General features: G+C 36.7%; 1 protein-coding gene across 1 annotated transcript in view; it reads left to right on the top strand.

The window, feature by feature from the left end:
* LOC105389186 (band 4.1-like protein 4) overlaps nucleotides 1-14,349 on the top strand; it is a 60,112-nt gene that overhangs the window by 33,718 nt on the left and 12,045 nt on the right. Inside the window, exons 5-8 of the mRNA XM_048633131.1 lie at nucleotides 320-417; nucleotides 11,859-11,979; nucleotides 12,696-12,783; nucleotides 12,869-13,021. Coding sequence (XP_048489088.1) covers nucleotides 320-417; nucleotides 11,859-11,979; nucleotides 12,696-12,783; nucleotides 12,869-13,021 — 460 coding nt within the window. The remainder of the gene's footprint in view (nucleotides 1-319; nucleotides 418-11,858; nucleotides 11,980-12,695; nucleotides 12,784-12,868; nucleotides 13,022-14,349) is intronic.

The following is a 14,349-nucleotide window of genomic DNA, read 5'->3' as shown; positions in this document are numbered from 1 at the left end:
CTAATTATTTGGAAACTCTTACTTTACATGGTTTACAAAGAGCGGTGCTTTTGAAACTGTACATTTCAGTAGGTATATCGCACTCTGTCAATACATTAATATTAGGTATGTCTCTAGCCTACCCAGTATTTATACCTCCCACCCAATTCTGTTCTATTGTAAATACCAAAACCTTTTACATACCTATATATCCCACCGTTTTTCCTAGTATCGAAAAACGATTATATTATGTTTCCCAAGAACAGATCTTTATAATCTTTTCGCCTCACCATGTTCTGTGTTCTAATGTCCTGTATATTGACCTGTATGTGTGGTGCAGGTACCAGGTGTTCCTGCAGCTGAAGCAGGACGTGCTGCGCGGGCGGCTCCCCGTGTCCTTCGACCTGGCCGCCGAGCTCGCCGCCTACGTGCTGCAGTGTGAGTACTACGTCATTGACATTGTTATTGTCATCATTATCATAGTCATCATCATCATATCATCTTCATCGCCATCAGCATTGTTATCATCTTCATCTTCATCGTCAACGTCTTGGTCGTCATTATCTTCATAATTATTATCATCATTGATATCATTATTAACTTACTATCTGAGACACCTTCTTTGAATGTGAACTTAGCTGAAGGCGGACATGATGAGACAAAATACATCGATCTCCTGAGGTTCTGTCCAAGTTTATGTTAATGTTTTGTCGTGTGCTAAGGCTACGCTATTTCTCTGTTGGTAGTATTATAACGCAAAACCCAAGCACACATCTATAAAAACATGATCACAAATTGGCACCATAGTCGTCGCCAAACATTGTAAAGAATATCTAAATGGTAACTAAGGTAGTTGAATAGAAATTATGATAGAAATTTTTCGGTAGTAAGTCGAGTGAAGACGATGTAATCTGCAGTTTGCGGTGGAAGTTCGCTGGAGCCGGCTACATTTGTATGAGTTTCTAACACTGCATGCTGGCTCGGTAAATACATAAATGTTCTGAGCTGAAACAGGTACGGTATGTACGATTGTGCCTTGTGCGGTCGACAAGGCACTGTGAGCTATTTTGAATTTCCGTTACTCTCCCACAATGAAGACTGTACCTATTATTATTATGAAATACATGGACAATATAGTATCTACCGATATGTAACATCTACTACATGGGAATATACATTTACCAATATAACTTTTACTTTCGCGAAGCTAAAGCTATCTGGAAGTTCATATATTCCATAAAGTATTACATACATTGTAACATATTTTTGATCGGTTTTACGCGTAAATTACAATAATCATATTCATTACAAATAATGTCAAATTAGTTGCAAAAACTGTCTCCATTTTTCGTTTTAAATCCGCACAGTCGGGAGTGCCCCCCGGGTGGAGTAGAGCAGTCGCCTCGCCCGAGTATTCCAACTAACAGCAGTATTTTATTTATTAACCTGATTGTACATTTCTCGCCGTTCCCGGGGAACTGGCTCTCGGAATACAACACTGCGTCTGAACAATGCACTGTTTGTAAACTCCGGAATTTCACTGTTAATTCCTGCTTCTCTTCAAAGACAAGTCAGCTTCGCAATAATAACATAATTAATAATTATGTAGCTTTATGCACAATGGGAGCATTTGTAATTTTAATCAAACAAGTTGGGTAATAATATTATTTTCTGTATGACTTCGTACTACATAAATAGTTTAAATTTTACAGTTCTTCTAAGCTTAGGTGACCGAAAACGGAGTAAAAAATATGACGACTACATTAGCTCAATAACAGCTCAATAATTATTGAACCTTGCATAACCTAGCATAAATATACGTGTTTCAAATTGTTTTCCGTTGCTTAAAAACTTAGCATGTATAATTTACATACTTTAGTTTTATATGTAGACCACAATAGCATTAACTTAGCATTAAATACTTAAATTTTATAACGATATCTAAAAAAAGTCTCTAACAAAACAACTTATTTATTGTCGAGTAGCTAGTAGAATTAAAATAATACAGTTTTTTCTTAGGCAAGTAGCGTCTTGGTAAATGACGATACGAACCTCATTGCACACGGCACACGTCAATCAAAGCGTAGCACTCGACACAAACATTCCTCGATCGGTGGTAAATAATTGTAATAATGTGGTACAATTACTGTAATGAGTAATTGGAGATTCCGTAACGTAATGGAGAAGCTCACGCGAGTCCGCCACTCCAGCTCCAGGGGGTTACTCTATTTAACGAAAAACGAAGTTTCGGAGCGCGAGCCACGACTCTTTGTTTTATTAAACGTGCCGATTGCATAGTAGCTCTCGTTCGTTATTTTTTCGTCAGTATAGAGTAACCCTCCAGTGCGTTGACTCGGCCCGCGGCCCTGGGCTCCTCTAGCACAGCAAAAAACTAACCAACGAGAACTGTCATGCAATCGGTACGTTTAATGCCACGTGATAGTGTCTAAAAAAGCTGTCTTTGCAACAAAACTAAAAAATAGGTATTAATCCTTGTATTTTTAACCGACTTCAAAAAAAGGAGGAGGTTCTCAATTCGTCGGGATATTTGTTTTTTTTTATGTATGTTCACCGATTACTCCGCCGTTTATGAACCGATTTTGAAAATTCTTTTTTTGTTGTATTTTGTTGAGCTCCCAGGTGGTCCCATTTTTTTTCAGAATTTTATCTCACCCCCAAGGGTGGGTAAATGGGTAAAAACAGGGTACGAATTTCCATTTTGGGCACATGTTAACCGATTCTAATGAAATTAAGAACGTAAATATACACTCACGTGCAAAGAAACAGTTCCACTTACAAAATGCAGACACCAAATGGCCCCAATTTTTTAAATCATTTAATGGAAAATTTGAACGAAATATTTACGTTTTTAGTTGGTAATATTCTGATGCACCGTTCCATGTACTTAAATATTCCAGAAGGCGACTTTAAGTAAGTTTTTTCGGTTAGGAGTAATTTGGTGATTTTCTCAATGGAACTTTTTCATTGCCCGGCAGTGTAGTTCTTATAACAAAAAAATATGATGGTGACCTTGAACTGATCTGATGATGGAAACGGAAGGCAGTCAGGGGAACTAAGATACAATATACCTAAGCAGGAACTGTTCTTTTTTGAAGTTGGTGCCATATTTCTTCAGATTACTTTGTCACCGCACCAACATCAAAAAAGAACAGTTCCTGCTTAGGTATATTTGTACTGTCACATACGAGTAGAATTTGTGTAAACCTTAAATTATTTCTTACATTTTAGTGGTTTTTTGAAGTCGGTTTTTTTATTTTTTTTATTATTGCGACTGACATGTTACGTCTTACTCTTCTTCACCCGATTCACCACCCTTGCAATGAAAAGGTATAATTTTATATCACAACTCAATACAAAACCAGGAGTACAATGATTGTAAAATAAAATCCCGATGAAAATTTTCGTTACAGGCTTATTAAAATTCATTGTTAATATTCTATTCAAATACACATAAAATATGAACGCAAAGCTCTGGGACGTGGAATGGATTTCATTGTGTCAACTAATTGAATAAACTCGCAACATTTCCTGTGTGAATTTAGTTTCGAACCATTTTTGTCGAATTTAGATGAAACTTTTATCAGAAGCTTTTCTGCCACAAACGGGCTTGTTTCCCTGTTAACACACACACACCTTATATTTATCGTACATACACCTACTAACTCATACTCGTATATACTAAATAGACTCCGTTTTCCATAATATATCTATAAAATTCAAGAATTAATAAAGTTCAATGTACAAGTCCTAAAAAATAAAATCAAAATTTTAAATGTTTTTTTTTTGTATGGCTGTATCTTACTATTCGGCAATGCAATTAATCGTTTATTGAAAGTTTATTAAAATACAGTTTCTTTAGTGTGATTTTACAGATTAAGTACATCAGTTTTCGTACAGCAGTCTAACCCCCTTATTCATAGAGAAGTTACAAAACGTTTTAACTAATAAACTGTTTTGTCCCTCTCCAACAAAGAACAATTTGTTCTTTGACAGAGAGGGACAAAACAGTTTATTAGTTAAAACGTATTGTAACTTTTCTATGAATAAGGGGGTAAATCTTAATAAAATTACTAGAGTAACCTAAAATAACAGAACATCTGAAACCGCTTAGTTATCTGAACAAAAATCAGAGGCGAACGTATTCACCTATACATTGCATCTTCGAATTTTAACGCATGAAAACACCTGAACACAGACAGTCAGACTATCCATTCATGTGGAACTTAATATAGCCAGACTTTCAGACAGCGATAATGTGGGAGAAATACCACTGAGATTTAAATGTGGAAAGTTCATTGGATTCAGTTTCGGTTTTTAATTAAAATGCGTATGTATATTAATCAGAATCAGTTTAAACATGTTCACTGCTCGACAAAGGACCCTCAAAGATTACACATAAAAATGATGTCCATTCTGAAGGCACAATATTTAATTTTATGAATGTCAAACTAGAAGCAAAGTTTGCCTGTGGACCTTTAGATTAACAACAAATAAGTTAAGGTTATAAAAGCTATACACCTAATTAGAATGTTTGCTTTCAAACAACGACATAGACAACAACGACAACCTTATTAATCACTGGCTAACTGCCTAGTAGCTAGGGTAACAAGGTCCAGTTTCACATGATAGATATTCGACTGGCCACAATATATATCACATACAAATATTATTACTATGTATTTCCTTGTTCTTCCGATCTCTATGGTTCTAGGCGGCAGCGCTGTGGGCTCAGATAGACGCACAGCCACTTCCACTGCGAGTCCAAATTATCTGGCTTTCCACTCCATTACCCTCATTAATTTCAACAACTCCCAACAAACTTACACTCGTATTTTGGAGCTTTATGACCGCATCTAACTAACTGAGGCTCAAACTTCTTTGTTTGAGTAGTTCCTGTTGTTGTTTTGTTGGTATACTATCAACCAGATATTCTATTGTGACCGTAATAGGTATTACGTACGTCTGAAATATATAAAATAAGAATATTCATGCTTTATATTAGTGTAACCCACAATTTCCATGGAAAATTTAATAAATCGTGCATTCCCGAGATATTTGTTCCCGGGTAGTAGCAGGTTCTTTGTTGTAGCGTAGACACTGCTCACATCAAAGGAAATGTGAAAATTATGTTTAATATTATGTAGGTACCTACTTAATCAGAAACATTGTGTAGGCATAATGTTGAATGATATCTCATTTTGACATGTTTGTGTTCGTCGAAAATAATAAAATTAACGTTAGGAATGCTCCAATCTTAATTTCCACTACCAATAACACTCAATACCAATAAAACAGATTTTCGTCTTGCTTGAGTTGGATGTTAGATTTATAGGTAATATGGCTGTGATCATTTTGAGCGAGCTTTATTTTCAGAACTTTGGAAAAGATGTCCAATTGTCCATAGCATTAAATTTTCACAAAAATTGAAAATGCTGATCTTTGAAAAATTTTAATAACCCATAGCACCGTCATTTCAATATTTTCAATGCATCATCAACTCTCCACTTTTGAATCATAATACTTATGAACGAGTAGTAAAAATTTTCATGTTTTTATATTATGTTATATTGCGAAGGCCCAGGGGAATTCCGTATTAAGGTGGGGTGTTTGATGCGTTATTCAAGAGGTAAATGAGCCATCAGCGCTGCGCCCGCCGCCGCCGCCGCCGCCGCCGTCGTCGTTTGCATCTAATCACGCATACATACATCAACCCTTGGGCACCCCGGGGCTTTTCAACAACCACATTTACATGAACGTAAACACTGTTTTAAATAATTAAGGATATTTTAGCTTCTTTAGAGACTTGACTTTCGTGGACATTGCAGTTTCCTCTCTCATCCCTGGACTGGTGTTGCAGAGAAATTGAATAATAAATTTATTAGAGACTATAATTATGTAGATTAAAACTTACAAACTTACTAAATTAAATTCTTTTAAATATTTTGATACATAGATACCAAAACAGCGGAGTTGGCTCAAACAAATACCCTTTTATATCTACTTATGTCTGTGGAAGTGAAACAAACAAATACGAAAGTATTTCGTAGCAGTTTGAGAAACGAGCGGTCAGGATACCGAGCGCTACGGAAATATTTGCACCCGAAAGTTAAATAAATGTGCGTATTTTCGGCGTATTCTACCGAAAATTATCCGGCCATATTCCTCCCTGCGGACCGGCTGTGTCATTGTGAGCGCCGAGATAAGTGTTCACAGTTAAAACCTTACAAATAATTTAACAGAAAATATTAACATTTTAGTGTGTTTTTCAGCTTAGAGGATAAGGCAAAGACCAAATAGAAAATCAGTATTTTATCATATTTATTAATAAAACATGATAAAAAGTTTATGTCCAAATTATTAAACACAGACAATACAGATGGATTTAAAAATAGCTTTCCGTCTTTTCTAAAGTTGTAAAACTAGGAAAGTATCGCGTTTCTAAAAACCGACATCATTAATCACGCTCCCACCGTCCTCATTTCATTTGTGTCCTCTTTTTAAGTTGAATCTTCAAAATGTCGACTGAAGATTTATTTTGATTCAGTAGAATATGAATCCAAATTACACAAGAATAGAATGTAACTTAATTGTGCACTGAATAAAAGTTTATGGAGGTATACCTACTTGTAGAATCTATATACTTAAGTAATTTTTAATTTAATTCTGTCAAATCCTAATCCAATTAAAATTGATTTCGTGTAATAAAGTACATAAAGCCCTAAACACACTATAGATACAACCCTCAAAGCAAATCATGAACATAATCGCGTTTAAGATAGGTCTAATGCACCGCTAGCCAGATATTATCTTGAGACGTGTCTTCATATACTTAATATACGTCTGGAGTGGCCACACGAGACGCCTTGCAACAAGTTTGCCGGTCGGAGCACCCTCGCATTAATCAGCTGGATGGGCAATCACGCCGACTGCTGTGAATGAAACGTTCTTGGTTGGAAGCGAATAGCTATGACTTGCGGATATCCATCTAGATTGGCACTGATAAAGTAATATGTGGTAATGCCATAATATGAAAATGGAAACGTTTTGTTTTAACGATTTAAAACAATTGGTAATTCGTTTGTAATTTTAAATAAATGTAAATTTAATTAATATTGTAAATATGATAGGTGCAGGAAAGGAGAATACTTCGGTGCCGATGATGTCATATGTGAATGTGATATATCCCAAACATTATATATTTTTAGTACGTGGTGAGTGGAGTAGTGGACCCCTCCGTGGCCAGCTGGGGGACGACCCGCCATCACTCACGCACTAACGCGAAACAGATTCACACACGCCACCGCACACAAACACTCGTAAATTAAATACTAACCATATCGCCTGAAAACTTCTTTGATCGCCTGAAATAGACGCGATCTCTCAAGCTGAAGATGGTCAGGTTATTAGTTTTATTTCATAATTTGAAGAGACGCGCGCTATCGCTCTGTTATTCTTGTCTGCCAAGTTGCTAAGGAACTTTATTTTCAGCAAAATAAAATGGTTCGTTAGCATTGCTGTGTTCTTTGACAGCTGTGTTGAAATAAAACTTAAAGTTATTAGATTTATTACTGCATAATATTCAGCATTATTAATAAGTATAACTGGATGATTGGATAGAAGTTACATAAATAAAACCTGATAGTGCTTGTAGAAGTCCATCAGAAAATACTTAGGTACTTAAATTTGAGCACTTCGGTTCTAAATGTTACATCGATCTGTAATATTAATTTAGTATAGATTTGGAAATGGGTTATCAGATCAGAATATTTTACGTTTCCTTTCCACCAGAGACATCTATGTACCTATGTACTTTGTTTTCGTCATACCTACCCAGCACTATGTGTAGAACTGTGCCACACCTACAAGCCCCACATCCATTAAGTATCATTAATCTTATTGCCACCTTAATGAGTAAGTGTTGTTCTTGCTCTTAATGCCACTATGATAGACGATGGTTAGACTACGCCGTTGTATGTTTTAGCAAGGTTTTAGCATCAAGAATTCCATTTGATAGTTGCGCAAACATCACTGCCACAGTCTCTGACAACATTGAAACCTCAATTTTATTGTTACGTAAACATGTTTGTTGGATAAACAAAGCATACTCAAGTGTTTGCTTAGGACATGGAGCCTTCTGCTTCTGCTGAATTAATTGCAAATGTTAACGGTCGAGGGGTTTATTGTAATCTGCCAATACCCATTCAAGCTGTATACCTGAGCGCGGGCGGGCGGGACGTGGGCTTTGTTCAAGTATTTTGGGAATGTTATGGGACGTGTCTAAACTGGGTATTTGTTCCAAAAATGGAGTGCGGGGAACGCGCCTCGTGTCGTTTATTTCTATCTGTTTGAAGTCAACCGTCAACCGAATGGGACTACATGACACTTTGTTGTTGTATTTACTATTTCAGTCACTTTTATGGGGCAACTTTATTTGTTACGTTCTGATGCCATGTCATGAACTCGTAATGAGGAGCTAATATCATTAAAATTTATAAATAAATATATTTAGTGAGTATTCAATTTGTCGATACTCTAATAACTCAGCCGCTAAATATCTAGTATCTACCCATAATTTAGGTGGATTATCCTTTGTGGAGCTCCATTTAAGCAACTCAATATTTTGTGCAATGTGCATCCGAGAATCCCCGCCTATCCAGGCTTTGGAAGACCTCAATTAGAAAACTGTTTGAAAGCGTTTTTCCTAATATTTTTTTCTTTTGACGGCACTAGTTGCTTGAGTTTAAACTTAAGGGTCTGCAATAGGGAATCGAGGGTTGGCATTGTCATAGAATTATGTAGTAAATGATGCTCTACAGCCTTGAAAAAAATCACACAGGTAGTTGAAGAGTCTAGCTAGGTGCTGAATCATTCGAATTTAAGTAAATGATTATGGATAACTGTAAATTAATTTCAGAATATCAAGAAAAACCAGTCAGTCACACTCCCGTATTGTAACAACTGTGTCGTAATTATTAAGAATTTTCATATGATTTTTATCATATTATAAAGTTAAAGGCTTGGACTAGGCGCTAAATACCTTGTTTTTTAATAAATACACACTTATTTTGTGTAAATTAATCCCAACCTTGAGCAATTTTTTTCCCTCAAATCTTCATACAAATATCTATGGCGGCTTTCTGTGTTATAAAATCATAAACACAAGTGACGTTTGACTCAGTTGGCCGCTGGCCTCCAAAGAAGGGTCACGTCGGTTTAGGCAGCACTGACAGCTCGCGATCTTATCGTGTACAGATACAAAATCACTGCACATTGGTTGTCATTGCACTTTTTCAACTTTTATGACACCAACATAATTTGATTTGAAATTGAGGAAGCATAATTCTTCCAGTATATTCAATACATTAAATTAAATTAGATAGTGTGCAATATTCTCGTGATATTACAGTCTCGTAAAGGTCTGATGAGGAGCAGGAATATAGCGAATGGATCTAAGTGATGACAATACGCACGAACATTAGGTTAGGGATCAAAAATACAGTCTCTTGGTGCTGGTTGAGGTATGGTCTCGTGAGGATCTGATGAGGGCAGTAACACGGTGGTGGCTCAATTTTATTTCAAAGATGTTACTTAATAGCTAAAAGCATCGAGTTTGGGCTATTAAAATAAAAATAAAATAAAATAAAATAAAATATTTTTAATTCAGATAATAAAATCCATAGAGTGACATTGAAATTAAAATTACAGTTAAATTATAAAAACACTCATTAAAATACATGCACCAGATCAAAAATATAATAAAATACAATAAATTTACAACACAATCCACATAGAATTATTAAATTATATTAAATTATTATTGTCATTAAGTATGTTTTTCAGAGAGAGAGAAAGAGATTTTGTTTTTCCTCTGGATGTGTTAGGTTTACTGGGTTTACTAAGTTCATTCTGTTAATGGCATCAAGTTGTTATGTGTTCATAAGTAATAATTATTTATTAACAAAATGCTGTTGATTCTCCACGAAAATGTAAAAATAAAAATAAAATAAATAAAAATAAATTCGTAACGTAAAATTGTCAATGACGGAATTTCTTCTATAGACAGTAGCCACAAAAAAAACAAACGATAGATGGCGTGATTTGAAGATAAAGATACATTTTTTCGACACATAGACAGCAACAACAAAAAAATACAGATTTAAAGAAAAGAAACACATACTTATACAAAACAACAAAGAAAAAAAAAGGATACACATCAAAATAACTGGAAAAAATATAAGCCCCAATTTACTTGTGTGGGACAGGGAGTACCATAATATTTTTTTTGGGGTACTCCCCATCTATGCGAAATATAAGCTTGATATCTTTACCCGTTTCTGAGAAAAAGGGCGGTGACAGACAGTCAGTCAGACAGACGGACAACAAAGAGATCCTATAACGGTTGCTTTTTTTCTTTTGACGTTCGAAACCCTAAAATTAAGTAAAAATATTATGCTGCCAAAAAATGTACTTACAGGTATTGAAAAAGCGGTATATAAACAAATTATACCAGCAGAGGGTTCACCATTTAGCTGAATGTTACTTAGAAAACGGCCTTGAGTGGCGGTCAAGTTGGTCCCCGCATGCGATACTTTCCATTAACATTGGGACTCGTTTTCATGTTTTTAGCGTACAGTCAGGTTTTTAGTTTTTTATAATTGTATTTTTTTATTTGTAACTTTTTAGTTGTTTTTATTTTATGAAATTTTACGTCGGTAGGTAGTTCATGATCATTTTTTATTTCAATAATTTTGGTGTTGTTATTTAAATACCTTCAATATGCATATTTTTGTAATGTGAAAATCAAGTCCTTTCATTTGATACCTTACACGGCAAAGTTGAATTATTATTTTTTCGATCATCACGTTATGTCCTCAAGAGGGCGCTATGTACATTTTAATGGAACGTCACATAGCCTATAGCCATCGCGCCATCAATACGCTTCTAACAATACCTCATACATCAAAATCTATCAAGCCGTTTAGGCTACAGGAGGGAACAAAGAAACAGACAAACATACATATATACATACATACAATCAAAAAACATTACCCTCCTCCTTCGGCAGTCGGGTAAAAAGGAGTAAGACAGGGGGTCATTCTGAACTTTTGCTCTACAAGTTTTGGAAATTAACAAAAAAAAACCTTTTTCATAGAAACTTTGTTGGACATGTGACTTTTTACCATGGAAAACGAATATTTTTTTTCGCGAATTTGCAAATCTCGTAGAACAAAAGTTGTTCAGAATGACCCCTTGAGTCATCCCCTTTTGGCTTAGTATAGCCCTTTTGCGACACTATGTATTTACTTTGCTTTGTCGTCGGGGTTCAGTTGGCTGGAGAATGCCCTAAACTTATTATCTACACTTTAATACTTTTAGTTACCTTTCTACAAGTAAATACCACATTTGTTTGAGAAAGCTAATCGGGTTCCGAGTATAGAGTAAAGTGGCACCCCTATTAATTTCTACTCTTTCCTGGTGCCTACCAGTGTAAGTAAGAATTATACTTACTTACCCTAAAATCACCCAAAATGTACTTGAACATAATTGTCAATAAAGTTGGCGAGTAAAAGTTTATCGACCCACTGTGCAAACTTACATGTGTGCGTGTCACTGCGTGTGCTGTGTGAAGAGCATTGAAAACCCAAAATTGGCGCGGCACGTCACCCTGTACGGGCCCTTAAGCGCTATTAGACTTATGGAAGTAATAAGTACGGTTAGTACGGTCATATGCAGAGAAACCTGACCCCCCTCTTATAGTAACAATGCTTACGTATAAGTACTTATTACTTCCACGATTAGACTCTCTTTTCAATAATGTACTTAAATGTAAATAGTAATACAGGGTGTGTATATTATAGCGGAGCTGGGTGACTACGACGGGCGGCGGCACTTGTCGGGCTACGTGGCGGAGTTCCGCCTGCTGGCGCACCAGACGCCCGAGCTGGAGGCGCGCGCCGCCGACATACACCGCACGCTCACGTGAGTTTAGCAAACGTAATTATACAGGGCGTTGCAAAAAGAGTACACTAAGCCGATAGCGGTGTATGAGAGAGTGATTCTAAACAACTTTTGTGCTACAAGTTTAATGAAATACGTTCTTCAGTAAAAAAGTCACGTGACCAACAAAGTTTCTATGGAAAAGGTTTTTTTTAATTTCCAATACGTATAATGTAGATCAAATGTTGTTCAGAATGACCCTCTGAGCCAACCACTTTTTACAAGACCCTGTATAGAAATTCATGGTAAGTATAAACTCCTAAAAAACGATCTGCGGTGTTTGACGTAACCATGTTAAAAGCACTCCTCTCCAGTTTATGAGTGAACTTAATCCTTCGTTGAAGAACGATTCATTCGCGGAATTAAGATTTGAGCCGCAGCAGTTTGACGGCGGAAGCGGCGCCGCCCGCTCCGGAAATTAAAGTTCCTCGCGAGAAGCGTCTAATTGAATGAATTTTTAACAGTGCAAAGATGCAGGCGCGGCTGGCGCGACAAAAGGCCACAATTACATGCAAATTACGTGTACTTAGCAGTAAGTGAGCCGCGGCTCGGCCGACCGCTGCCAAACACCCTGATTACTCATTCACCAACCTGCTCCTACTCTACCCTCTTGTTTAGCAATTAAATCGCGCCCGCCTTATTAACTTTAAACTATTCTTTATTGTTTGAAACAACAATAAGCGTGCTCATTGTTGCAGGGGAGTCTCGCCCGCGCAGGCGGAACTAAGCTACCTCGATAAAGTGAAATGGCTGGATATGTACGGCGTGGATTTGCATCCAGTTTTGGTAAATATTTTCGTCGGACTGAAATAACTTGGGGGTATAAAGACTATAAAGGCCATTGTTGGTTATTGGATGTGTTTGTGTGCAGGGTGAAGATAGCGTGGAGTACTTCCTGGGGCTGGCGCCGAGCGGGCTGCTGCTGCTGCGCGGGAAGCACACCGTCGCCAACTACTACTGGCCCCGGGTCAACAAGCTCTACTACAAAGGGAGATATTTCATGCTGCGAGTGGCTGATAAAAACGTGAGTGGATTGGAAATTTGTGTTTGTATTAATTACGTTCTTATATAAAAATATATCATATTATATGTATACATACAAACTTAGCCGCTGACCGCCCAAAAAAAACATTAACAGCCCCAGATGCCGCAAAATCTCACAAAACACTTGACCCAGATCTGTCTCTTTGGTCTGTCTCTTTCCTAGCACTGATAAGCGCCGCATAATAGTAGTGCAAGATGGAGTCCACCTTCCGCCGCTTCCTTGAAAGACATTCGTAGGCAGGCAATTATAGATAAGTCTCGTACTACTGAGCGCCGTATTTACAGCGCTGTGGCGCGCGCGGTCGCGATAAGGCACTACCGGTCCTGTAGTGCTGCCCAGGAATGTTATAATAGTGTTTTCAATATAAAATTGATTTTAACTGGAATTTTACATCGATGTACTACGAACTCATACTCTACTCACATTATAAAAGTTGAAATGAAATGAAATGTCCGGCGCCCTCGCATCCACTATTATTTATGAAAAACTTAAAGCGCAAGTAATTATATTAATCACATGAATAAAAAAAAAGCTGAAGTTTTTAAAAGTATCCACTGATAGTTTATAGGTACTGATAAAAACATAAGTGAGTACCAGTTACATAGTAACAATTTGCTTACCCGTAACACAGGAAGCTGTCTCCATAATCCGTATGCTTCAATAACATTTGAGATCGATGCCGATTAATGGCGGGTGGTAATGGTAGGTAATATTGTTTGCGAAGACGCTGTCGGTTCAATGTGCTTAATCTCATTAAATTGATGGCAGAGGCTTTGATCCTTATTTATTGTATTACCGAAACCTGGCGCATTCAATCGTGAGCACAATAGAGAATTGGGATATACATTGGGGGTTTAGAAAGAGAAATTATGAATATAAGTACTATAGATAAAACTTCAAAGGTTTTCGAATTACGTGAGTGGAGTGATAAAACAGGGTGAGGGGCCAAGAAGTACCTATATTTATAAGTATGCATAAGAAGGTACTTTGATAGCTATTTAATTTGATTAATTTCTAGGTTTATCTACTACCTATATCCGATATTTTAGATTTCATTCGGCGTTCGTCTTGTTAGTTAAAGTTTAAGACAAAAGCGACGAAAATCCTGTGTTCGATTCCCAGCCGGTGCAGATTCTTTCAGGACTTGGATGTGCCCGGAAAACCTCAGCTAACCATCCAAGGACTTTTATTTTTTAAGCGGTTATGACTATAACTTATACGTTACGATATGATATAATATTTTCTTTTCTTCTTTATGCACATCATAAAACCTGAGCAAGTCCATCGGAGGTCGTATTTTAATATAT

Source organism: Plutella xylostella, chromosome 5 (assembly GCF_932276165.1).
Source record: "Plutella xylostella chromosome 5, ilPluXylo3.1, whole genome shotgun sequence".
Classification (NCBI taxonomy): Eukaryota; Metazoa; Arthropoda; class Insecta; order Lepidoptera; family Plutellidae; genus Plutella; species Plutella xylostella.
The sequence above is the reverse complement of the archived record's forward strand: the minus strand, read 5'-3'. Positions and strand labels throughout refer to the sequence as shown.